This window comes from Pelmatolapia mariae, linkage group LG16_19 (assembly GCF_036321145.2).
Source record: "Pelmatolapia mariae isolate MD_Pm_ZW linkage group LG16_19, Pm_UMD_F_2, whole genome shotgun sequence".
NCBI lineage: Eukaryota > Metazoa > Chordata > Actinopteri > Cichliformes > Cichlidae > Pelmatolapia > Pelmatolapia mariae.
The window spans coordinates 54278209-54305436 of record NC_086241.1 but is presented as its reverse complement, the minus strand read 5'-3'; the positions used below and the strand labels follow the sequence as shown (position 1 = coordinate 54305436).

At 40.4% G+C, this 27228-nt stretch overlaps 1 protein-coding gene across 1 annotated transcript; it reads left to right on the top strand.

Moving 5' to 3' along the window:
- The first annotated feature begins 2120 nt into the window (after positions 1–2120).
- Positions 2121–6107, top strand: LOC134645521 (platelet-activating factor receptor-like). Its single transcript, XM_063498983.1, has 2 exons — positions 2121–2217; positions 4199–6107. Exon 2 carries the CDS (start codon positions 4205–4207, stop codon positions 5345–5347), a length of 1143 nt encoding a protein of 380 aa, XP_063355053.1. The 5' UTR covers positions 2121–2217; positions 4199–4204; the 3' UTR covers positions 5348–6107.
- The last annotated feature ends 21121 nt before the right edge of the window (positions 6108–27228 follow it).

Below are 27228 nucleotides of genomic sequence, written 5' to 3'. Positions count from 1 at the left end.
TCTTCCCCCAGGCCGTCAGACAGCTGAACACAGTGACGGGAATGACAAACACACACGCATACCTTCATACACGTCACTACCAAGCACTTATCTGCAGAATCTTATACACACACACACACACACACACACACACCTTCATACAACAGGTTACTTTTTGTACAATACTCTGTCTTTTGGACATTTTATTGCAATGTTGTCGTTCTGTTCTGTTTGGTGTTGCACTGCCTTACATTTTGTTCATGTTGAATATCATTTTCCACTCAGTCAGTTTTTTTGCCACTTTAAACTGTTGTTGTTCCATTTTCATAATAATACAATAATGTAAAATGACTGCCAGATATTGAAAGCTGAGGTTATTCTGAAAAAAGGGCAAAATCATTCACTTATAGTATGATTTCTGACCCTTTTACAGCCAAAATAACCAAATAAGTTCAGGCGGCCTGTATGATACTTGGTAAATAAAGGGATGCTTTCCCGTGATTATTTTCACAGGACTTGAAACAAAATATGTCTCTCTAAAACATGAAATCGACACAGTGGACTCCACGATTTGACGTGACATTGGATTGGATAAAAAGCAGTGATTGAGGCTACATCAGTAACATTGTCATTTATGCATTCTTATTCCCTCAATTTAGGCCCAAATCGATTTGATGTTTGAAGGCACGCAGTGCTGGGAAATAAAAACTTCCCTCAAACGTTTTAAACTTAAAGTAATGAGCCTATTTAGAAGATGTAAGGAGTAGAAAATACAGATATTTGTGATAAAATGTAGGGAATAAATATAAAAAACTTTCAGAAAAATAAATACTCAAGTACAATATTGATACCTGAAAATTCTACTAAAATTCTACTAAAAGTATTTGAACTTTGATACTTCCAACTCTGAGCACGAAACAATCACAATCACCAGTATCTAACATTTTTTGCCCTTGTACAGCAGAGTGAGGCTTGTGGCTGTGAATGTGAGAACTATTAGATTCTCTTTTCTAAAGAAATTCGTAAAAGAAACAATGCCAAATAGAGGAGAAGGCTGCAAATTTCTCAAACACCACCAAATAAAGATATTCACTGGATTTGCAGGGGAATAACTATTCTTAGTAAAGCGATGCTGAACTAAACATGGAGAAATCAGGCTTGCACTCAGTATTTCGTTGTTTCACTCTAGCTGGTGGGATATGCTTAGGCACCAAAACTACTGGACAGGTCTAGTCTTGCTGTGATTTTCACACTGAACACTGCTGAAGGACATCTCATGTCCATGTTTGGGGATGCCAGTGATTTTGATAAATGAAAGCAACTGCAAAACCTTTTTAACAAAATAAATAATGTTTCAACCACATTTTGTGACCCAAACTAATTGAAAAACGGTAGTAGCTATGAACAAAATGTTCAAGATAAAATGGATGGATGTAGATGGAGGAATCTAGTGTGTGTTGAAAATGTGGAACAAGATTCTAGTATTATTGGTTCACTTTGCATTTTTAATATTCTAAATAAACACACACAAAGGCAACTTCTTTTGTCTGCTCACTTGTTCACATCAGATTGGTATAGGTATTTAAAGCATTTAAAGCATTTAAAAACCACAACAAGATAAACTATCCATGGAATGCAGCATCAGCCTACGGGCACTTCCCAATTCGTGATTCTTGAAATTGGAATTGTTGCATTGTTTGAACGGATACATGAGTAAAATGTAAGTTTTCATACACAGACTTATAATAACATAATAACTGTATATCACTTCATGTCTCATCAGCGTGTCGCAGTCACGCTCCTTTTTGGACGAAATTCCTCTGCAGTTCATTTCTATAACTCAGAACACTCGTTTCTTTCTCTGCTGATTTTAATTAGCCCCTAGGAAATAGTTTCCCGATTCCTTTACTCATATCGCACACGTGATGTTTCTATGAAAAAAAATAAAAATGTTAAAACTCCAGCGTTGCATTAAAGCGGGCGTTCCTATTCCTTTTCACGAGACTCGTGAAATCGTATAGCTTAATGTTCCTTGTATTGCGCCACTCGGGTCTTTCCTAAGAAGACTGAAACGACACCTCCTCCGCTCTGCCCTGAGAGAACACTCCCACTCACACGCTCACAAGACGCACAAACTCCCTCTCTCTCAGAGAAGTCGCGCTGTTGCTGAACTGAAGCTGTAAATTCATTCAAAGTGTTTACGCGCATCAGGAGATTGAAAACAGAAGAAGCAGTTGTGTAAGTGTACAGTTCTCGTTATTTCTCGTTTTACGTGACAAAGTGAGTGAGGATATTAAGACTAATAATCATCAGTCTAATAATATGTTTTAGTCAAGAAGAGAAGACACTAAAGCTAAAAGCATCTTTATTTTCACAAATCTTTCAGTTTTTATTTTGCTTGAAAAAATTGTCAGGTTATCATTTAATCAAATTAATCGCATTTTTCTGTTTCTGCTGTGCCTCCTTTCTTCATTTCTTAGCTTCATATCTGTATAAAATTAAAATTTTAGAGGAGGCAGTGTTTTGCTCAAAATGTTTAACTTAACTATTAATTACAGCACATCATCCGATATTAACTGGATCAGTAAATATTGACTGGCCATTATAGTGCGGATAACTCCGTTTGATGACGTCGGTATTTGAAAAATAATTGTAATGTCTGAAACAGAGCACCTTACAGCTGTTTGTGAATTAACTGCTGCTCTACTCAAATCTATTAATGGATTAATTTTTGGGGGGGTCCACAGTCTTTACAATGCTGTGATTAATTTAATCAATATTTAATTGATGATTAATAGTTGACAAAAGGAAATGTTTGTGTTTCACACTCCTGGACAGGTTATGAGGTCATTGGTTGTTTAGAGGAAACCATTAAACAGGTTTCAACATGTCTCTGAACAGATCTGCATAAGACAGATCTAAACAGGTTATAAAATAAACACCTGTGGCACTTATTCAGAAAAAAGTGCAGTAAAAATGGTACTCAGTTAAACTTGTTCACAAACTGATATTATTTAGCAGCGTCAGTTCTTTCCCAGTAACAGGGGTGTGTCAGTTTATCAAACAGCTTCACAGCTCATTTACTGTTGGCCTACTGTTCTTTATTGTAAGTAGGTGTCATGCTTGTTGTCTGTAATTTGTGGTTTACACATTCGCCCCACCGAGTGAAATCCCATTGTTCCCTGACAGATTCTCCTTGAACTTCTTTAGGTGTTTAGAGTTTGCACCGTGTCAGTGTCAGCTCCTTTACAGCAGTTTATAGTCAAAGAACAACCTTTGACTTTTTTGCACTACTTTCTGTTTTAATTCTGATGCTTGTCTTTGAATGAATTCAAGTCATGCCAGAGCGATCACTATCAGTGGCTTCAACTTCTATAACCATTTTAGTCTTAGTGGCAAAACCAAAGATAAAATGAACATAAAACAGTCACAAATCCAACCTCAATCTTTCCCTCGTGGTCTGCAACTGAGTTTTCAAAGGCTTCATGATGTTACTGGAAGATGCAGATTAATGACTCTACCTATAAAGTATTTGACTGAGAGTTAGATCTTAGATGAGTAATAAGAAGTCTATGGCAGATAACAAAGTCCTAACAGGCCCTTTTATACAGAGTGTTGAGACATTTGTTTGGAGACAGATTATATTACTATGATAAAACTACAGCTGTGCAAAACACAGCCACAAAACTTCACATGAAGCGTATGTTCAAATATGGGTGCGGTCCAATAACTAAGTGATTTCATACTTCTGTTGTTCCCCTGGCAAGATGGTCTCCAGTTTATAACTTATCATACTTCTGTGCCATTACATCAGTTTGGGACATATGATTCATAGTACAAAGAAATGTTAAAACTTCTCAGTCTGTTTAGAATCACCTGACAATTTCAGAAGATGTGCTCAGATAACAACAAGAACTTAATTATTACAATAAATGTATGGAATGGCTAATAATTTATCTGGTAAATACATTTGTGCGAATAAAAGGTGATAGATAACTTAGTCCTTGCAGCAAGGAAAGTGTCCTCTTTCTTTATTTTACATCTTTCTTACTCATTTACTTTTTTTGTTTTTTCTCTATTTATTTTACCTGAAATTGAAATATCACAAAAAGTAGTTGTTTTCAAAGATTCTACTTTCTAATATATCCTACCTTTGTCATCTGCATCAAAAGTCTGAGTAAAACATTGTGGTGATGATAATGTATTTTCTCTCCCACAGACAAAGATGAATGAAACTACAGGGAATACCGATGAATCCACTTTCCTGGACTCTCAGTTTCGTTATGTGCTCATCCCGGTTTTCTACATCGTCTACTTCATCCTGGGCTTCATCTCTAACCTCTATGTGCTGTTTGTCCTGCGCTGTCTTCGTCAGGCCAAGGCCATGGGAGAAATCCGCATCTACATGACCAACTTGACCATTGCTGATCTTCTGTTTGTGTGTGCTCTTCCCTTTTGGATTGACTACTATATCCGTGAGGGAGACTGGGTTTATGGAGACGTCATGTGCCGGGTGACAGGCACCTTCTTTTTCATCAACACCTACGGCACCATCCTCTTCCTTGCAGCCATCAGCATCAACAGATACTGGGCGGTGACTCGGCCTCTGGACGCAGCCTCGTCAGACCACAGAATTCGTGGAATCATCGTCTGTGTTTTTATCTGGGTGTTTGTTCTGGCGATGTCTGTTCCTTATCTGGTGAGTCCAGGGACCAACGTGCACTTTAAAAACAACACGAAGATCCTTCGCTGCTTTGAGGGATACCAGAATAAAACTAATCATGAGAAGAAAAAAGTGGCTGTCACTCATTTTTTAATAATTGGATTGTTCTTTGGTATCTTTTTGCTCGTTGTGATATGCAATTTCCTTATTGCCCGAGTCTTAATTTCTCAAAGGCCTCCTGAATCAGAAATTCGGTCCTCAGCAGCTCTTTCTAAAAAGTCCACTGCATCCTCGACTTTAAAAAGGCCCAGAGGCGTGAAACGGAGGGCTCTCCAGATGTTGTGGGCAGTGGTGGGAGTGTTTGTTCTGTGTTTCCTGCCACACCACATAGTTCAAGGCCCCTGGACTCTGGCAGTGCTGGAGATCGAAGACGGCTTAGGCCACGTGAAGTACATCGAGGCCACTCGTCAGTTGCTGAACGACGCTCATCAGATCACCCTGGTTCTTATGGGCCTCAACTGCATTTTGGATCCTGTAGTTTATTATTTTGCCACAGGGAAGTTTAGAAGGTTCATCACAGCCCACATTAAAAAATTAGCAAAAGGAGAGGGATGCTCTCAACTGGCCACCACACAGATTTCCTTGGATAGCAGGATTCCAAGTCAGAGACTCCCAAGCGAACACCAGCTGACCAGAGATGAGTGATTCAAACAAGTTCAATACATGTATAAAATCTGACTATCAAACTCGTGTGACTCTCTCATGCTGATGGCGAAGATTACATACAACAAGGCGTTGAGGCACGCACATCTGGGACAATAAACTGTTTAACTTCATGTGATCTCGAACACGTCGCCTTCTGAGTTGCCCCAGAATTTCTGCACTTCCTGTGTGAAGAACAAACCGAAAAGCAGAAGTTTTGCAAGCAGCCAAAACTTTATGTATCTTTACAGAACAATAGCATCACTCGATGACGACACAAGACATCTTCTCACACAAATCCTGTGGTGTTGTTTGACACAACATTAGGACACAAAAGCAGGAGAAAATTACAGAATAACATACATGTGTGGGTACACCTCATCTCTACACATCTGATGTTATGACAGCAACGTATGTTGTAATCGCACTGTCTGTCCTCTCTGAGAACAACTTTAATTTTTTCTCGTCAGGCAAGTTAAATCAAGTATTGTGACACCAAGGAACAAAAGCAGTAATGCCTGGGGTACGTTTCCTCTCTGGTGTTCAGTGTTGGGACATTTCATTTATGTCTTGTAGTAGAAATCTGATAATTCACTGACACAAACAAAAGTAGTGTACATATATGTATTTAATGTGTATCTGTGGAAATGAATTGTTTCTAATGTGAGACTTTTTGTTGTCACAAATTTTGTATTTTCTATTAACTTGAACCTTTTTGTTATTATATATTGTAAAAAAACAACAACAAACAAATCTAAAAATACTCCCTAAAATTTGAAAATCTTTTGTATGTTTTTCAGTTTTGCAATGTCACGATTAAAAGGAGAAGAAAAACAAGAAGCTTCCAGTTAATATATAAACGTGCAAACACTATCGCCTGCTTAGATGCACTCAGCTTCTCTGGGTTTTAACCACATTTATGGTGTGATAGCTTCTGCGCAACAGATACAATCTGATAAGTCAGGAAGTAAACTCACTGTCAATTTTCGTATAACTAACCCAGAGATAGAGTTAAAAAAACAGGCTTGTTTTAATCAGTCCACTTTTCACTGCATGTCTCGATCTCCTTTCACGAGAGACTTGAGTACACACCCTCCCAGGTCACATTGGCGGGTTCCACATCGGCGTAGCCTTGGCTAGTGTAGTTTATGTACACGTCTGTGTCAGGCTGTGGAAGATCTCCCCTAGTGTAAACAGAAATATTATCAGTCTGTGAATAGCTTGTAGCATGAGTTAAAGTGCACGACAGAAGTGTGCATGATTCTTCTCTCAAGACTTACGTTGGTGTGATTTCAGGTCCAGGAACATCTTACAGAAAAAAAAAAAAAAGTCACAAAACATTTTAATTCGTACTGATTATGGCATTCATTGCCCTCCATACTTGTAGCCCTCTATACAAAAAGAGCTCAGCGATACCTTTAACTGCTGGAGTGCTGGAGGTGGTCACTGTTCCACTGGTCCTTTGGAAGCCCAGCCAGAAAAAAATAACAGCAGCGATGATGATGATCAAGATCAGAAGAGAAAAGACGAAGGCTGTTATTCCTAAATTCTCTCCCACTGTTGGGAGTTGAGGAAAGAGAAAAGAGACATTAAGACTTGTAATTTCACAGCCAGATGACGCACACAGCATAAATAAAAGATTAATGAATCCAGTCAGTCATGAGGGTGCCCTTTGCTATAAAAGAGAAAGCCTTAAAGATTTTTTCCAGGTTTTTATGGAATAAATATAAATGACTCAAAACACAAGTAAATACACCAAAAATTTATTAACAGTAATAAATTGTCGAGTATTTAATTAAATGTACCATTCAAATTATTACTTTTTTATTTATTTATTTATCTACATAATTATATATTTATGTCCTATTTAGGCAAGTCTACTATTTATTATTTATTTTTTTAAATAAGCAGATTCGATCATCCCTATTTTAGTAAGTTTAGAGTGTGAACGAACACATAACCAACCCGTGGTTTGTGTTGAAATGATGTAAACTGTGTGGGTTTGGTTTGCGCAGTTGACAACTGAATAGCAGCAGCGGTACTCCCCACTTTGCTCTGGCTTGGTCAGGATCAGTTCCCTACTGTTTCCCTCTTGTTCCCAGGTCTGATTTCGCAGGCGTTCCCATGACCAAGTCCCAGTCCCTGATATTATGGAACTGCTGCAGTATAGGCTGACTTTTTGTCCTGCTGCAACCGGGTAGTCCGGCGTGGCCACCACCCATAGAGGAGGAAATGTTTCTGTGAAGGAGAGTGCAGAAATAACAGGAAGTTGAGGTAAAACTGTAACCGATCACATTTTTAAGCAGGACATTGATGTTGCACGCTGAATGCGTATATATAAACTATTTGCTGACCACAAAAGCGATGTAGTTCTAGAAATAGCAATGTTGGTCTGTTGGTCACTCAATTTACTCATTCAGAGAATGAAGTCAGTGAACTTTGATGTTTTTTTTTTCCTTTTTGTGCCACTGTACAGTTTTTTTCCCCCCAGTGAAATATTCAAAAACTCTTATTGATTCATATGAGGTAAAGCAAGCCATGGTGATGAAGACGGAGTCCTAACTGCTTTAGTGATCTTATAGATTTAATGTGGTGCCATTTGTAAAGCACTGCTGTTGACCAAACTCAGTAAAATATGTCAGTAATATCTGGTCAAATGAATGGCAAGTCAACTGCGCATGATCACATAGGATTTATTCCAGTAACTTAGGTGATCCTCCTGGGTTTTCCCTTTGTTGTTTATATTTAAATATGTGAAAAACTGTTAAGCAGCTCACTTAGTTTGGACATCCATGCCTAGCACAGGATGATCTTTAATAACTTTCCATTGTCATCATAAAATGTTTGTCTTGTCCAATATTTTGGGTCAGGTTTAATTACCTTCAATGCCAAAGATAGTTCAGATCCTCTGTTCCACTTAATGTTTAGTTTTAATTATCAAATGTTAAATCATAAGAAGGGTGTAACATGTTATTGAACAGCTCAAAATACTGCAGTACACAGCAATGTTTGGGCTCACAGAGCCACCAGCTTAGTTTCAATCATTTGATTCGATCTATCCTTCCAAAAGTTCAGAGTCTGTATTACCTTTGTGAGTCATTGGAGTTGTCGGGGAACTCGTAGTCTGGTTTTGGGCTATAAGTGCAGACAAAATAAGAGGCAAAAATTATTCATGACAAAGCATTAGAAGTCCACTTTCTAGATTCTGTTTTAAAATTAAATGGAAGAAATGTGCTTACCTGTACCCTCAAACGAAATAAAAAGGAGAAAAAGGACAGGCAGCATGTTGTTTGTGATAAACAAGAAGCAAATACTGCAGTTACCTCTGGCTAACAGGTAGAAAAATGAATCACTGTGGCACTTTAAAATATAGGTGAAAGTGGGGGGGAAGTAAAAGACTGGCAAACTTAGAGAAGGGAAGTTTAAAGTTCCTTTATACAAATAATCAACCAAAAGAGAGAAATAATAATTGGACTCCTCAATCTTCCATACAGGGGAAACTGTGTGCAGTGTTTCCACTGCCTGGTAATGTGAGCAAAACGCAAACAAAAAAATATATATATATAAACACAAATGAGCAGAGTGATAAACAAAATGGACTGAAGCTTAGATAATGCCTTTTTACCCAAATTGAGCATCCAATCAGAAATGTGGACTGGAGAATTCAGGGACTGATCCACTGCCTTTCTGACTGCCAGATGACCCACTCTACCATCTAAGCCACAGCCACTGATTAAAAAAACACCCCAGGTCTCACCCATGACAGCCTTAAATCCATATAAAGAGCAGCTGCAGCCCCCCGCCCGAGACTGCGACATCAATCTTTTCCTGACTGAGTGTGAAGTTACATCTCAACTCAAGGATGAAGTTACATTAACTGGCGCTAATGTAATCCAGCTTTTTTTTTAAACTTGAGAACTTACGATTTTTAAGACATTGCACTTCTTGGTAAACCTGGAGACTGGAATATTGGAGGACAAAAGAAAAAGTTTCAGACCTAAAAACCTATTTACAGAAGATGAACACTTTCTAGAAGTCATGTTCTTAAGAAACAACAAAAAATCCAGCAAAGAGTTGATACAGGAACTGAAAGCGAAATGTTTTCAGTGGAGGGGTCGCTGATGATCTTAAGTAAGGGAAACAGTGAGAAAAGTCTGAGGTCTAATGGAGTGATCAATCCAAATTTTTAATTTCTGGTCCGAATTGTCGGAGAAGATCAGGAAAGAGAGTTTGAACAGTGAATGTCTACAGCCATCTGTGAAACACGGTGGAGGCCGTGTCAGTAGTGTTTGCGATATTTTCAAAATATATGTAAATAAGATTTGAAACCACCATGCAATAAGATCTGGAAAATGCGTGATTCACAACATCTTCACTTTCAGCATGAAAATGATCCCGAACACAATGACAATGTGACAGCGTGTCAGAAAAATCACACGGTGGAAAGAAGAGCTTGTTCATGAAGTCTGAAGAAAATATATTACAAGAAAGCTTGCCTAAGAGCCTCAGACGATATGAAGAATAATAAAGAATATGAAGAAAGAGAATACAGAGATGAAGAACAAAGGCGGTCATACCAAATGCTGTTTTTGCCTCATATACTGTATTCATTTGTATGCTTGCACCTGTTTCAATAAATCACACCTATTTCCTTGCAAAATACAACAAGAGATGACCAAAGACATCAATAGTACTTATTTATGACTTGCACCTTCAAAAATGCTGCTTTTATTTTAATCCATGACTCATAATACCATAATAATGAGTCACACGAGCTATTTTCTAAATGTATTTTGAAGCGTTTCAATCTGTGTACTGCTGTTTTTGTACCTTCAATGGCCTACATCCATTATTTCACCACTGGTTGTTGATCTTTGTCCCTACTGGTAGTGTAGTTCTACCCACAAAGTGCTGTAGAAATTAGCTGACTATCAGGTTCATGCATGTGCATTGTTTTTGTAAATTCACTGAAGTGAAGCTTCTGAAATAGGAAGTGGTTACTCTTGCATAATTTATCTGTTGCTAAAACAAAGCAAGAGCTTCAGATCATTTCTGCACAACAAAAACATTGAAAGAGCCAGATGGAGCATTTTTAAAATCCACAACAGTGGAAAGAATGACTTAATCATTCTAAATTCATAAAGCTATCCCAGCTTTCTTTGGGTGAGAGCCTGGGTACACCATGGATAGGTTGCCAGTCTGTCGCAGGGCTAATACATAAGCTGTGTCCCAATTCAGGGGCTGCATCCTTCGGAGGCTGCATTTGAAGCCAGGCACAGCCAGGTGATGAAGGCTGTCCCAATTCGGCTGCACCAAATGCGGCCAACAAATTCATTTCCTTGAATTTAAAGCATCCTTCGTGCCCCAACCTATCCCAGAATTCATAGCCAATTCCAGTTTCCAACAAATGGCGGCAGCTACTTAGTTGTAATATTACTCTTATTACTCTTTTCAATACTTTATTAATTAAATTATTATTTAGAATTTGTTCCAGTGTCCTGTTATATTTTAGATAGCAAGGGGCTGAGTTTATTAAACTCCACCGAGACAGCTGGTGACGCAAATCTGAAGGTTAGACCCATTTCACAGCCTTGCACTTCAGGCCTTCTCGGTCTTCGGAGGACCTGGCCCACGTACAGGATGCAGACCTGTACGTGAATTGGGACACAGCTAGAGACAACCATTCGCACTCACATTCACACCTATGGGCAATTTAGTGTTTCCAATGAACCTAACCCCACTAACTGCATGTCTTTGGACTTTGGGAGGATGCAAAAGCCCTGGCCTGATGGTGGAATTGAACTCAGGACTGCCTTGCTGGGAGGCAACAGTGCTAACCACTGTGCCACCCGGAAAATGAATGAAAAAGTTAATTTAAATGAAAATAAATACATGAATAGGACATATCGGGCGGTATGTGGTAAATAAAGAGAGAGCGGAAATGTGCCTGAAACGTTACTTTATTCAAAATAGACAACTTTTAGTTAAAACTTTTTTTGTGTGTGTGTAACCGTTGGCATTGTTTTGGTTAGCTCTGGTGTCATCTAGAGGTTTTCCTGCAGTTTTAAGTGGGAGGAAGTGGCTACAGTTGCAAATTAAAAGTGTTGCTAAAACCAAAAAACAGCTGTAGTTTGTTCAAGTCATCTCACGCTGTCTCAGCTGGGTTCTGACTAGGGATGCTAGTTAATCTGATGGGTGATCTGGTGAGCTCACCAGAACCATGTGATCATCTGGAGATGCGTTTAGGGTGCCTAATCTGCTGTAAGACAAATAATGGCCCCACTAAACACAAAACAGCTTGGGTGGTGTGTAACTGCTAAATGTTGTGAATGTTGATGGATCAAGTGCGTTTTGGTCTCTGAGTAAAGCTTTGCATTGTTGCAAGAACGGGGAGGGGGGTGTCAGTTCTCGGCTGGGGTTCTTCATTATTACAATATGGAAATCATTTGCGGTGAGAGCTCGCTAAAGATTGTGAATTTTATCAGAGGCATATTTCTCAGAAGTTCATAGTGAGCTTTGCAATAAAAACAGAGCACTTTTGAAAGCAGCTGACTCAATTCTCACTAATCAAGTATACCGACGTGGGTTGTGCAAGCGCAGTGATAAAGACTGAAACCTGTCCTCTAGGAAATTACATTACTTCAAATAGAAACACAGATATTTCCCTTGATACTGATTTTTTGTTTTTATAAAAGCATAAGTTTTATTTTCATTTCTGCTAACTAAAATATTTTCTCACCTCATGCCATCCCACCACCTCCTACTAACGTCAGAGGGGAAACCACATGTAGATTATCAGTTCTTCTTCTCTGCACCTCAGACAGACACAGGAAAGAAAAAAAAGTCCACTCCTTTGATGTTTCTTGCAGCAAGTAGTTGCTGCTTTTAAACTCTTCTTCATATTAGTCTCTGTCAATAGAGATTACTTTAAAGGTCGATTTAGCCTGAACTGTTAATGCTAACATGTGTCTTCTTATTAAACTCTCCCAAGCATTGATGCCTTTAAGTACCTTTAAATGCCAGTTACTGGTAACTTTAATAAATGTATGCTCTGTGGTAAAAGTGACTTATTAAAGTTTTATAATGGAATTCAAATATTTTGCACACGAAGAAACTTTTTAAGTTGTTGAAATTTTGAAATTTCCCACAGTTACATTTTTAAAAGACACACCTATGAACTTAGGAGGTGTGTCCAAAAGTTTGACTGATGCATATACAAATTACATTAGTGTATCATGGTTTAAATGTGGAGAATGGAACAGTTTCAAAGTAGGAGGACTAGGACAGACAGAGACAGGGTAGAAACCAAACTCAAACAACAACAAACCAGCAGTTTGGGTTGATAGCCTCAAGGAAGAGGAAGGGGGGGGGGGGGGGGGGGGGGGGTTGGAGGCAGATCCCATCTGGTGTGGGAGGGCAAACAGCAAGAGGAGACAAACCTCCATGGTAAGTAAAGGGGAAGGCCGGTTGTTAGCTGTAACTTGAGGAGTAGAAATGGAATTTGGGGAGAGCTCCATAGAATTATTCAGTTTATCTGCCCCATTTAAAAAATTCCACTATACCAGGAAACTGATCAGTATAGAGTCCAGGGCCTGAGCTATTACATGCTGACATCACCTCCTCAAAGTCTTCAGGGAAGGCTTTGGTGCCCTGCTGGGTCCATTCTGGATATAGTATATGGTATGTATGGTGGTAACTTGTCTTATTATGGTTTATGTCATGTTGTAATTGAACATTTTTCTCTGTCCAAGTTCTTTGTCTGAAGTTTGCTTTTCCATCCTTTGGACAACCACTCCACGTTTCCTCAAAGAGTCAGGAGCTCACAAGTCTCAGCCAAACACTCTCTGTGGATTCACAGACGTACCTGCTCCTCACCTGCCTGCCAACTCCCCATCGGCGTTCTTCCACTTGTCATGGTTCCACCAAGAGTCTAGACTTGAGCAGGACACTAGTTATTTACAAAAACACTTAACTTGGAGGGAAGCTGGGAGTGAGGAGTGGTCAGCTGGCAGGGCTGGCAGAGGAAGGGCAGATAGAGGGCACAAATGAGAACCACGCGGAAAACAGGTAAACAAGAACACATAGAAAAAAAGAGAGCAAGAGCAGGGGAAGGACCATACAGGAGGACTGTGGGGCCACGATACTGCTCACCTTAAATCGCCACCTCCTAAACCACACCCCCTCCCAAGCTCTGCTCCAATGCACAGAATACTTGAGTTGTGACTGAAACCCACCCCTTGTCCCAACTGTCTGTCACTGAGCTTTCTGTAAATAAACCTTTTAAGGCTATTAATTATGGATGGAGTCTACTCCTTGGGTCAGAAAAATGTGAAAAAAGTAAAATCCAAAATCAAATCTTTAATACTGGCAGGGGCCTGGGCACAGAAAGGCATTCAGTAAAGGGAAACAATTTAGGAACTGAAACTTCCAACAACAGGCAAAGAGTCCACAAACTAAACAGGAGAAAATGCAAAAATACACAAATCTTAAGCAATATGAGGAACACTGGACAGACAGAGTGAATGTAATGCAAGTACAGCAATTATGAGAAGAATAGCAAAAAAATTTGCCAAAAATGGAGAAAATTAGGGTACAAAGTGAAAAAAGAACAAGAAGTAAAACTAGAAAGAGGAAAACAACCCATTAGTGAAACAGGAAATAACCATAATATAAATAACATTAAGACACAGAGACCACACTAAACATGGAGGGAACTGTAATGTTTGCATGCCTCAAACATTAAATGATGACACCTTCAGTATTTCTCAGTTCCATTCTTTAATTCTCAAGCTTGCAGCGGCAACACAGTCTGCAGCGCTAACTTGTTCATCTAGCGTTTCTTCGTTGTCCTTTTTTCTATATCCCTTCCGCCTTACATTCGACCTTTCAAAATAAAATCTCTGTAAACATAACAGGAACACGAGAGGACTGGAGCATTAAAGGGTAGACAGAACAGAGGGAGGCTAAATGGGAACATAAACAGGGAACTAAAAGCACAAGAAAAACAAACAAACCTCAAACAGGAACAGGAGCCAAACTTAATAAACTCACTTTGTGGTGCGTTAGTATTCCAAGAAAAGTGGATTAATTGATAGATGTTGGATAACAGATAAAAAAAGCAGTCTTTGATAAGCTGCAAGTTGTCACATAAATTATGCGGTGCACAATACTTCCCCCTGAATTCTACTGAAGAAGTACAGACTCAAAGAAAATAGAAGTCGATGCTGATTAGATGTGCTTTCTAATTTATTTTCATGCCACTCGTTTGATTCAAGCTTCATGTTTCAAGAGAAGACTCATAGCTTAAAATGTTATAACTGTGAGTATGCATTCACTTAATTCTGAGTGATTTTTAAACTGTGCATTACTTGACAGTCCCCCCCCCCCCCCACCCCACCCCACCCCACCCCATGCTCAAATGCCATGCCATTGGAGGAGTCCAATGCAGTGCTATTTTTAATAGAGGTTAAACCAAGTTCTTGCTGACTTAAACACTATTTTTCTGTTTCTAATGTAACAAAAGACTGGATGTGTGACTGTGATCCACTTGTGCCCTTTGGCCAGCTACAACTTCCTCTTAATGAAGCTGAACTGCTGTCTCTCTGAAAAAAAGGCAAATTGTGATACTGAAATGATCTGTCCTCATGTGTGCGCCTATTAGTTTGTGTTTGTTTTTTTCCCTCAAAGCCATTATCTTCATTATTCTTCTATTATTCATCACACATTCATTATTCTGGCTGCAGTCATTACCTTTTGGTTCTCACTTCCACCATAATTGTAGTCTTCTTGTCACAGGATAGCGATAAAATATTGTAGTGAAGTATGTGTGATTTGCGCTAATGCAAACCATAGTTTGTTTTCTTTTACTTTCTTGGACATAAAAAAACCCTAAGATTTAAACACTTCATTATGCTGCTTTTACTGATCTGCAGAGGGCAGCATCTGCCCAGGGTTGACGAAGCTGGTTACTGTGTGCCACGTGAATCTCTGGAAGATTGAATGAGTCATCTTCTCTGAATAGGAAAAGCATTTACAGACATTATCTCTCTACTTTGGGTGTACAGAAAACAAAATTGAGAGCTCCATTAAGAAAAGCAGAATTTTAAAGCCAGTCCATGTACACTATGGCCACTTTGTTAGGTACACTGATTCACCTGCTTGCAAATATTTATACAGTTAGTCACATGGCAGCAAGCAATTTAGGCATGTTGACAAGATCAAGACAACCTGCTCAAGTTCAATACAGGACAGGTAAACCTTGGAGAAGATGAACTAAAGCAACAGAAGAACGGGAAACTGAAGCTACAATTTGCACAAGCTCACCAAAACTAAAACTGGAATAATAGAAGACCCCGAGACTCTACTTTAAAGAAGGTGGCAAGCTCTCCGATAATGTTTTAGCCCTGCTAATAATTCTACAAACAGAAAACAGCTTGACACCGCTGTGCCATGGCCAGGACCAGGCCAGTCCCAGGGATCGGGACATGGAGCACTTTGGAAGTCAAACCAAAGTCTCCAGTGAGCTCTATTTATCCCGTCTCAGAGTGTAGGTGAAAAACTAGTTCATCTGTTCACTACCTCTAGGCAGAACTATTGTAATTATTTATTCAGGTTGTTCCAAATTGTTCCTAAAAAGTTTCCAGGTAGTCTACAACGCTGCAGTGACAGTGCCAAAAGGGAAGAGAAAAAGAGAACATATTTCTCCCATATTGGCTTCTTTTGATTGTCTCCCCGTTAACTCCACAATTTAATTTAAAATTCTTCTCACACATTCAAAATCTTGAATAACAAGACCCCATCTTAAAGACCTCATAGTATCACATCACCTCAAAGGAGCACTTACTTATGCTTTTAGAGTATCTAAAAGTATAATGGGAGGCAGAGCCTTCAGCTTTTAGGCCGCTCTACTGTGGAACCAACTCCCAGTTTGGACTTGGGAGGAAGATGCCCTCTCTGCTTTTTCAAGATTGGGTTAAAATGTTCCCTGTTGATAAAGCTTACAGTTAGGGCTGGATCAAGTTACCCCGAACCCTTATACTGCTATAGGCTCAGACTGTTGTGAGATTTAATGTAATACACTGTGATGCACTGAGCATTTTCTGTTCATATATCACTCTAGCATGTCATTAAATTTTGTCTTTCTCTCTGTGCTCTTGTTTCTTTTCTCTTTCCCTTCACCCACCAACCGCTCACAGCAGATGGCTGCCGCTCCCTGAACCTGTTGAAGATATGTTTTTGTTAAAAGGGAGTTTTTTTTCAACAAACCATTGCAAAGTGCTTACTCACAGCATGATTAGATATTTCCGAGAATATTACTGTAGAGTTTTTACCATACAGTATAAATCACCTTGAGGTGACTGTTGTTGTGATTTGGCGCTATATAAGTAAACTGAATTTCACTTTTTCATATTCAGATTAATGGCAGCGCCGTTTCTTGGTTCAGACGTCACACAGTCTGACCTTAAACCTATAACATGTGGGTATAATAATTTTTGGCCACTTGGCGGCAGCAGAGTCGAGTAGTAACAAAATTAAAGTGATGAATTTCTCACCTATTATTATTTCACCTTATTTATGTTTATGTTACAGGTTTTAATTGGCAAGATGCTAAAATCTGTCTTTATTTCTGGTCTTTTATTTAGTTTAAATTATCCATCCATCCATCCATTTTCTCCCGCTTATCCAGGGCCGGGTTGCGGGAGCAGCAGTCCAAGCAGAGAACCCCAGACCTCCCTCTCCCCAGCCACCTCCTCCAGCTTATCCGGGGGAACACCAAGGCGTTCCCAGGCCAGCCGAGAGATATAAAATTATATATTTTTTAATTTTTAGAAACATTTTGTTGGTTTTAATGAGCCTTATTTAATTCGTACTTCTTTTATGGGTTAAACTTGTATTGGATGGATTAAAAATTGTGTTTTTTCTTTATTTTGTTTGTTTGTTTGTCTTTTATGAGAGATTACTGTTTCTTAATTGTTCTGTTAATTCACCGACTTGTCTGTTAGTGGATTTAGCCGTGCATTATATGTTATGCTGCACTCTGTGGAATGAAATGTGCTATGTAAATACAGTTTTGCGTGCTATAAAATAATGGATTAGAGCAGCTTTAAGAGTAAAGCAGAGTGTACGGCTACAAAACACTAAACCCTTGAGACCCTTTTATAATTAAGTGCCTTCATGCATTATGTTTTCCAGTTTCCTTGTGCAGCTCAAGTCTCTCAGTGAGTGCTAAACACACATGCTTCCACTGGATGGTGCTCAATGCTCAGAGTTTATACACCTTGTTTGTACATGTATTAAAGCCTCAGCAAAAAACCTCCTATTGTGATTTTTTATTCTTTACATACTGGCAGGCAGGTTTTCCAACTATGAAGAAGACTGCAACAACACAAGAATCTTTTTGTATGGCAGTGTGGCAATAATCAAATTGTAACCATGCAGTTTTATCAGTAAAAAGAAAAATCTAAATGTATAAAACAGCTGTTTTTAAGCTTCTAGGTTAATTTCCTTCAAATGAATTCATGCGCTTGCCTTCAAATTGTCTCTGGCTTTGGGTGTTTTTAGCTCGCACTTGAATTAATGCTTCCCCCCGCTTGTCTTTGTGTTCTGAACATTTGCCCGATGGGGGGTTACAGTCACTTCATTAGGAGGAAAATACATTACTGTATTGTTGAGTGGAGAAAGCACGAGATTCAGTCAGAGATTTCCTCTCGGAGACAGTTGCTCTTGATGACCCAAATGAAATATGAAAGCATTATGTGTGTGTTCATGTGTGCGTGTATGTGCAGAAAGCTCGAGCAGTGCACTCATCCCTGCATCATTCTTTGATGGATAAGTTTCCTCCCTCCTCTCGTCACGCGTTGGTTGTCACAGTGATGACGAGTTGCTTCCTTCTGCTTTTCTGGCGGGTGGTGGGTGGGATGTGACAGTCATATGGGGCAGCTGCCAGCCAGCGTCTCACTGCTCTTCAGCCCCCTGGTACACATGATAAACACCCTACCTTTTGTCCATTTCTCCATCTAATCTTCGGCAGAGCATCTTAAATCATGAGAACGATATCCTCTCACGTGTCTTTGTAAGCTGGCCTGCATGTTGCTTCAGTAATAATAATAATAAACAGTATTAAAAACACCAACAGAAGTGAGAAGAGCCATTACAGCAACATGCAACACAACAACAGAGTACATCTAGCGCTCAACTCCAGATGGGCTCTTCCTGTGCCAGGCAGGAAATGCAACTAGGCACCCTCGCCGTCATATTTCATCTCAGCAAAGAACATCACTTCATCTCCGCAACATCCGACGGCTGAGCTGTAAATTTATTCCAGTTTTTTTGTTCTCCTTCTCTGCATAGATTCTGCTCAAGTTGTTGTCAACATCGGCGAAGAACGGCGGACTTTCAAACGTGAATATTTAGCCTCAGAACCTTTCCCCTGCCTGCTGCGGCTTCTCTCTGAACGGAGTGGGAACGAGTTTACCGTCAGAGCACACACAGATGTGCACAGTGGCAAGGCTATCATGCAAACACACTCATCTGCATACACATGGATGCAACATGAATGATCTGCAAACATTCTTGCAAATATAATAATATTTAAAAAAGGAAAAAGAAAAAGATTTCAAGTAAACATGTAATTTAATGAGCAGTTCACTATTTTTATGTCTAAAGAAATGTTTTCAGCAGGTGCAGAGGAGCTCTTTATGTTTGCAAGTACTGTCAGCTCGAGCTTTAACAGGAAAATAAAAGATATAAAACAGGTGAAGTCACTCTCTCGTCTCCCCCTGCTTCAGAGAGGCTTCTTGCTGGTTTTAGCAGACAACATTACATCACCTCAGTCTTGCCACTTTCCATGGCTTCCTGATTGTTTAAGAATTGATTTGAATAATTTACTGATCAGTTTTTGGCTTTGTCCAAGGTTTACCCCGCCTCTTACCCTGTGACAGGTGAAGTAGGCTCCAGCTCACCTGTGATCCTGAATTAGATAAGCATCAGGATGGATAGATGAATGATTACTTTTAAAGTACTTCTGGGGGGGTTAAATATGAAAAATGAAATGATGAACTTTGATCTTCAGACAAGGCCCTTCTGGCTGTTTTAAAGGGCCCCCATCAGGGCAGAAGTCCAAAAAGTGATTTCTTTTAAAAATCACTTCTTCAAACGGTTTTTCTTTCAGCTGTATTTAGAAAATCTGAATCATTTTTAAAAACTATTTTTGCGTGTTTGTCCTCACCATTTTAACTCCTGACTATCCTGCCTTTGCTTATCTTTTTGCAATCTCTGCCTTTCAAGGCAGATGCATATATGAAGCTACTGTATTATAACTTACCAAATAGGTAGGGGCTAAAAATGGTGCAGTGGTATAATATCTTGCTTAGGCATGGAGTTTTAAAGATTAGGGACTTTAATGGTTGCCAAACAAGTGAAAGATCCCCGGTTTGATTCCAGGAGGAGATATAGATCCCTTTGGGGGTTGAGTCAGAAAGATACCTGCAGCCGAAAGTAGCTTCATGCAGGCAGAAAGGTTCTGATGAAGGATGTTTTTTAGCTGTATTTTGGGAAATATAGGATTCAGTAGTTTAAAAAATAAAAGCTTATAAAACCCTGGCCTCTGCTGATTTTATTTTGAGCCTTTTACTGAAATATCTTTTGCACATCAACATTCTTTTTTGAATGTCTTCTAGTCTGTAGACATCTGTAAGTGTAATAGTAAATTAAATGCATTATATGACTAAGCACATTTAATTTAGCACGATGGCACGGTAGTTAGCACTGTTGCTGCACAGCAAGAAGGTCCTGAGTTCAATTCCACCATCAGGCCGGGGTCTTTCTGTGTGGTTTGCATGTTCTCCCTGTGTTTGCGTGGGTTCTCTCCTGGTACTCTAGCTTCCTCCCACCATCCAAAGACATGCAGTCAGTGGGGATAGGTTAATTGATTAATCCAAATTGCCCATAGGTGTGAATGTGAGCGCGAATGGTTGTCTGTCTCTGTGCATTAGCCCTGCGACAGACTGGCAACCTGTCCAGGGTGTACCCTGCCTCTCGCCCTATGACAGCTGGGATTGGCTCCAGTGCCCCCCGCGACCCTGAGAAGGATAAGCGAATGGATGGATGACTAAATTTATGCTTAAATCTAATCTGTGTAATGTCATTTGACCTTCATTTAGCCAGCAGGGTCTTGAGTTCTAAAAAAACCAAAAACCAACCAGCCAACAAAAAATATGTATGTATATATATTTTTTAAATAGGATAGCAAATGGCAGTCTAATTATCTTTCCTTAACCAAATCACATTTATTCAGTTTTCTTCTTGATGTTTCCTAGAATCACAAGTATATGATTAAATGTCCCTAAATGATATTCTGAACACACACACACACACACACACACCCAATAATCCCTTTTTATCTATTATGGCTTTTCTTTTTCATCCTTAATTGGAATAAGGAAGAACAGAGAGGACAGATCAGGTTTCAGTAAATATCCTAGTAGACAGAAGTAGTGGACACTAACTCACACAAGGAGAAACGAGCAAGCAAAGAGGGCGAAAAACATTAAAACGGTCTTGCAACCTGTGAAACACTCCAGTTTTTGTTGAGTTCATGTGCTTCTGCACTTGCATCCATGCACATGTGATATATGTGGGGTAGGTTTGTGTGTGTGTGAGACTGCATTATCCCTGTGCTGCACAGTGCAGATGATATGCTCAGTTCTGCTGTGTAGGCCCTGTGTTGAACAGATGTCACGGACGCTGATACTGTCCCCATGCTGAGCAGGAACAAATTACAGGCCGATACACACACACACACACACACACACACACACACACACACACACACACACACACACACACACACACACCTACACACACACACACACACACACACACACACACACGCAGCAAATATAACCTTCAGATTACAGATGGCCCCTATCAGAGGCTGCTGGCTGGATTTGGAAGATGTAAATACTGAGAGGGTAATCCAGCACAGGACAGAGGGGGGTCTGAACATGGGGCAGGACTGGCACCAGATGGTGGATGTGTATGCATGATGTGTGTGTGCGTGTGTGTGCATTTTAGAGGGGATGTTAAGCAAGCTGAGGTTCTGACATTGGGATTATGGTTTTCTGTGTTTGATGTGCCACAGATGGACCTCTACTTTATTGTCCTCAGCACAAAACGCAGGTGGATAGTAATGCTCAAATGAAACACCCAGATTCTCTTTCATTGTCTCCCTGTCCGTGCTGAACCAAGGCAAAGGGTTGTGAACTTCTCTTATTGGTAAACGGAGGCCTTCGCTTAGCTCGACCTTGAGTAGCAGGCATAAGCAGAGTAAGTGAATGTGAGCATGAGCACAGCTCCACAGTAGTGAGGCAGGGAAGAAGATAGATGGAGACTAACACAAAGAGAAAGCTTGTTGTCATATAAGTGAAGCCTTGTTTCATTGTTTGACTCGCAGAGGTCACAAGCCAATCGAGCTGGCGCATTACGATACGGTGTACCATCCTCAGGAACATTTTCTACCCCGCGCTCCTCCTCATTTCACCTCCTCTCCTCCTTCCTCCTCCAACCCCCATCCCTTACACCCTTTTTGTCCTTGCCATAATTTCATCTCTTTGCACGTCATTAGCAAGCTGGCGCCTAATGAATTTCTTATCTCTCTGAATTCAGTGGCTGTTGTGATAACGTTTATTGTTTTCGGTTTTGCCATTCCCCACGCTGGCAGCGCTGCTGTGTATGCGAACGAGAGGGTGAGAGGGAAAGAAACAGGGAGAGAGACAGATGTTCAGACACGAAGACAGAGGCAGAAGCGAGGGGAGCGCTCACAAGTGGCAGCGTTTTATAATCCGATATGGAAGTTTAAAATGTGCAAGGAAATGAAAGCGCCAGCAGTGTGTGCATGAGAGAGGCAGGAGTGGATGGCAGTAGCCTACAAAGGGACAACTCAACAAGAACAGGTGGTGCGAGTGACAGAATGAGGAGAGCAGGAAATGTAAAAAGGGGACATAAAAAAAAGAAACAAAAAGCATGACTGGACCTTTTTCAAAAGACAGAAAAGAAACCTTGAAAGCGAAATGAAAACAAGAGGCGCTGACTGGAAAGCGATACAAGAAGCGGCTGGAGAAGGAGAAGCTGAGATGATTAAACAAGGGGAGAAGAAAGGATGGGAGGCAGATCCGAGGACAGCGCAGTGGCAGATGGGAGTGTTTTGGTCTGTTACTAATGTTCCTCGGAAGAATGGAAGTCCAGGAAGAGGTTAGGACAATCACACTAGCTCATATACGCACAATCACGCTGTCAGCTGAGTAGGTGTTACCGAGGGCCCCTGTAAACATCAGCAACCACCTACCGACTTTCCCTCTGCAGTATTTAGTGACTTAGTGACCCATGTAACCCCTCACACACCGGCGTCGGTCCCAGTAGTAACGCACGGTCGATCCAAAGTGTCACCTCGCTAAATATGGGCACGCACATATATACACACCGCTCGGTGGAAGTGTTAAGCGCATTCCTCTGACACCTTTCCTGATAACAGAATGCATGCAGGGTGTGATGTGAGAAGGAGAGATTGGAGCTAACAGCAACTGTGCCTCGCCGTCAGAATTAAAGTAGTGCCAGCACAAGGCCTCAGCTGAGCATTTGAGCTGTGTTTTAACGTGTGCCATAAATTGGTATTCTTGTGGCTTTGGAACTCCATTTCCACTGGAATAATATAGATTTTCTGTGACTAAATACTTTATGAAACTGTTTTTAAGCCTCTTCTAGTAAACACGGCATCAAAGTTACTTTACTTAGTGAAACGTCCAGCCTTAGATTCTTCCTTCTGTTCGCTGCTCAGTTCTGGGCTTAAATCCTAAAGTTTGTTTGACTGAAGATGTTTGACAAATATAGTCCAGAATCAAAGTTTGCATGAGATAAAGATAATTGTTAAAGAAGAAAGAAAGAAGATGGAGACAGCGGATGAATTTTTAAGACGTTTTTAATGTCATAATTAAACTTCAGAACTCAACTAAATAGAGCCCTCTTTGTCTCCTGTGGTGCTCACAGCAAAAATAACTTACTTAGAGGAACCCAATCACAAAGAGAAACCATACCTGACACACCTGTGACCTCCCAACCTTTGTTCTATGTGGATGTGCACTATCGCATACAAATTCCCACAGACTGCAGTGAACACTGAGACACCCTAACACACCTCATGGATCTGAACAACATGATTTCAAATGCGGAACTTTCTCTGTGTTTTTGCACCTTGGGAACACAAGTGCTTTACAAATATATATATATATATATATATGAAGATATTGAACTGACAGAGTAAACTGCATGGATCCCAGATGGAACCAGGGGCAGTTTCTTTCTTTGCCTTGTTGGCAACCCAGTAATAATTGCACAAATAACCAGGACTGCTACTAATACTATTAATGTGACTACATTCAAAAGTAAAAGCCTTGAACTGACATTAAAGTCATGTCTGCAGCACCGTGTGAATAAAACTAAATAGATTACACATGCAACCTGAATTCCCAAAAAATGTTCAGAAAGGAACGCTTCTCAAATCTCAGAATCCCATCATTTATTTCCAGTGCACAATTTTAAGAAAAATATTTGCTCATTTTGAATATGATGGCAGCAATGTGTCTGACAGTTGGGACAGGGCCATGTGTAGCAGCCCTCTTCTTTAACAATAGTCTGCAAACATCTGGGAACTGAGGAGACCAGCTGTTCAACTTTTGGGAGACGAATATTGTCCCATTCTGGCCTGATATAAAATTCTAGCTGGGTCTTCTTTGTCATATGTTTTATTTAATAATGTGCCAAATGTTTTCATCTGCTGAAAGGTCTGACCTGCGGGCAAGCCAGTTCAGCACCTTCCACTGTGGAGCCGTGCTTTTCTAATGGATGCAGTATGCACGATATCATTATCTTGCTGAAATATGCAAGGCCGTCGATGAAAAAGACGCTGCCTGGATGGGAGCATATGTTGTCCTATACCTTTCAGCACTGATGTAGCGATTCCAAATGCGGAAGCTGCCAGTCCATAGGCACTAATGTGCCCCACACCATCAGAGATGCACTCTCTTTCTCCTCTTTAGTCTGGAGGATGTTGCATCTGTTTTTCAAAAAAGAATTTCAGTCTATTTTAAAACTTTGGATAGCATTGTTTCTGGATCATGTTCACATATGACTCCTTCTTTGCACGATGGGACTTTAATGTGGATTTGTGGATTGCATGGTGAACTGTGTTCCCACTGATTCCTGACCCGATGCAGTGATTTCATGAGATATTAATACCTGTTTTTAATGCAGTGCCACCTGAGGGTGGTGAAAGGTCTGAGGGTGGCACTGCATCCACTACTGATTTTCTACCTTCTCCCTTGAGCGCAAAGATTTCTCCAGATTCTCTAAACATTTTCATGATATTATTTATTATGTGTGAAGTCTTCATAATTTTATGCTAACCAACATTATTCTGAGAATGTTCCACAATTTGCATATACAGTCATATCACTTACCTCTGGCCAGTTAATCAATGAATCCAATTAATCTGATGCTCCAGCGGTTTCTTTATAGAAAAATATTGTTTGTATGTGTTGCCACTAGAGCACAGTCTACTAAAACAGTCTGCTCTGTGAAAACAGAAATCCAAAATGCAAGCAATGTCATGTGACACCCTTAATAAGTCTCTAATACCTAATCTAAAGTCCTCCTAATCTAATACCAGTGCTCTCTTTAGACCGTCGAGTAAGTTAGCCCTTGTGCTCTGACCCCTCACAAAGAAAAAAAAGAAAGAAAATGTAACTCCTAGATCGATAAGTTGAAGGACAACAGGGAATGAGTGTGAAAAGAAGTGACACGTATGCACACGTGTGTAAAGCTCTCCTGAAGGAAAGGTCAGAAAAAGGTGAGCTCTGTCTTTAAATGATTTTAACCCAAGCTAAGGCTTTGAGGAAAGGAGAAGTCTCAGGAGCGGCTAACACTGGCTTTGATGCTTCCAACTGATGCTGATCTACTACTTTGAGGCCATCGGACATATAGGGTATTAAAAAAGATTTGAGGCTACTGAGGGCTAAGTTAGAGCTACCTTTGGGCCTCTTAAAAGCACAATGTCATTACTACATGTTGTGCATGTAATAATCAATCGGGAGTCAGGCCATTTTAATTTGGCCTTCATAAAAACTCTCTGACAATTAGAATTTCAAATTATCCTAGTCCCTTGCAAGTGAAACTGTACAAACTTTCCATCCTGTTCTGCACCAGCAACTCAGACAGCCATTGTACATGGGGTAGCGAGTCTACACAAGGACCCAGCAGCTTCATTATACTCCCAGTCTCATCACAGTACACCCAGCCAGAAAGCAGCCACCGTGCTGCTCGGCGCTGCAGAGCCTGCCAACCGTCCACATGTCCTGAGCACGGCTGAAGTGGGCGCGGCCTGCAGAGAGACGCTTTACTGCCTCCACAGGAACATCAGGAGTGCAGTTCTGCTTGCTGTCCCCACACATATGGCCTTGTTTTTCATTTTTTTGGGTGTACACAGCAGAGAGGAGACGGTGAAGCTAGTAAAGAGGAGAAAGCAACGGAAAGGAAGAAGGAGATAGAGATGACCAGACAAAGACAGACTGGAAGAAAAAGAGAGAAAGAGAGAGGAAGAAAGGCAGAGCGGCAAGAAATGAGTAATTGAGGGAGATAGAGAGAAAAGGGTTGAGAGGGTGTGAAATGCGAGAAGAGAGTTTGATTTGTTTTTCGGCAGTGTCGTGCTGTCACAGAAATGTGTTTACCAGCCCCTACTTTGCCATTAGTGACACTTGGGCGCTCCTGTAGAAGAAACCAAATAGGTTGATAACTGCCTCATGTATCCTCCAAATATCCCCATAGCTCTCCATCTGTTGGACTGTGTCTGTCCGTATGTCTCCTCTCCTCTCGTCATCAGTTCCCCCTCTCTCTGTCTCCCTTTTCTCGCCTTTTGTTTTTTTCCCCTCTTGTTCCTGTCTGTTACCTACTCGTGCTCAACCTTCCTCCAGGTTTGAGTCACTGCTGAAGCCGAATCAAGGTTAGAGCAGTGAAGAGCATGCAAATTAGAGAGAGCAGGACGGACGCAGATGCTGTGTCCAATTTTAGGGATCACCTCCTTTGACAGATGTGGCCTACTGAGGTCTAGCGTCCTAAAATAAGTTTGGCTGTAGAAGATTTAAAATAGAATCATTGTGAGTTTCTGCTGCAAAGAGTTTTGCAGGTTTTGTTGCAGTTATTAAAAATACTCTTGCTGGTAGCCTACCTGACCACAAATACCTATTGAGGATGACAGTCCATCCTACATTTCCTGTTACAGACATGCCACTAGGATAGCTAACAGCTGGAGCTGAGGCTGATTCAATGAGCACATGATAAAGAAAAAGGTAAACTCTGTACAAAGATAATTTGCACTACTGACGTTTCACAGACGAGTGACCACTTACCACCTAACAGCACTGACTTGTCCGCTATTTGGAACGAGTGATAATCATGGTGATGATGAAGGATCAAATGAATAAGGCTTCAGTGACACAGGCCTAGAGATCAGTCTCCAACAATTTAGACAACTACCAGGCATGAGGGAAAAATCAGTACTCCCAACTCGTTGTGAGTGGTTGCTAGAGGTTTATGCAAATTGCTGGGTAAATGATCTCTAAAGCAGCAATCAGAGGCCCAGACTGGCCAGTGACCCCTTTGGCAACTACTTGTCGCTAGGGAAACCTGGTTGGGAAAAACGTCCTTGTGACTGCTACGGTTGACCACTGAAGCGACTGTGTTTTAGCACAGCATATACTGGAAAAGTGCATCTCTTTCAGAGACTGACCTTGATTTTGACTCTCTCAGAGCAAAATGTAAATACTACTATAAGCATC

Excerpts from the sequence above, each read along its gene's own strand:
- LOC134645521 (XM_063498983.1), top strand. The coding sequence starts at position 4,205 with ATGAATGAAACTACAGGGAATACCGATGAATCCACTTTCCTGGACTCT.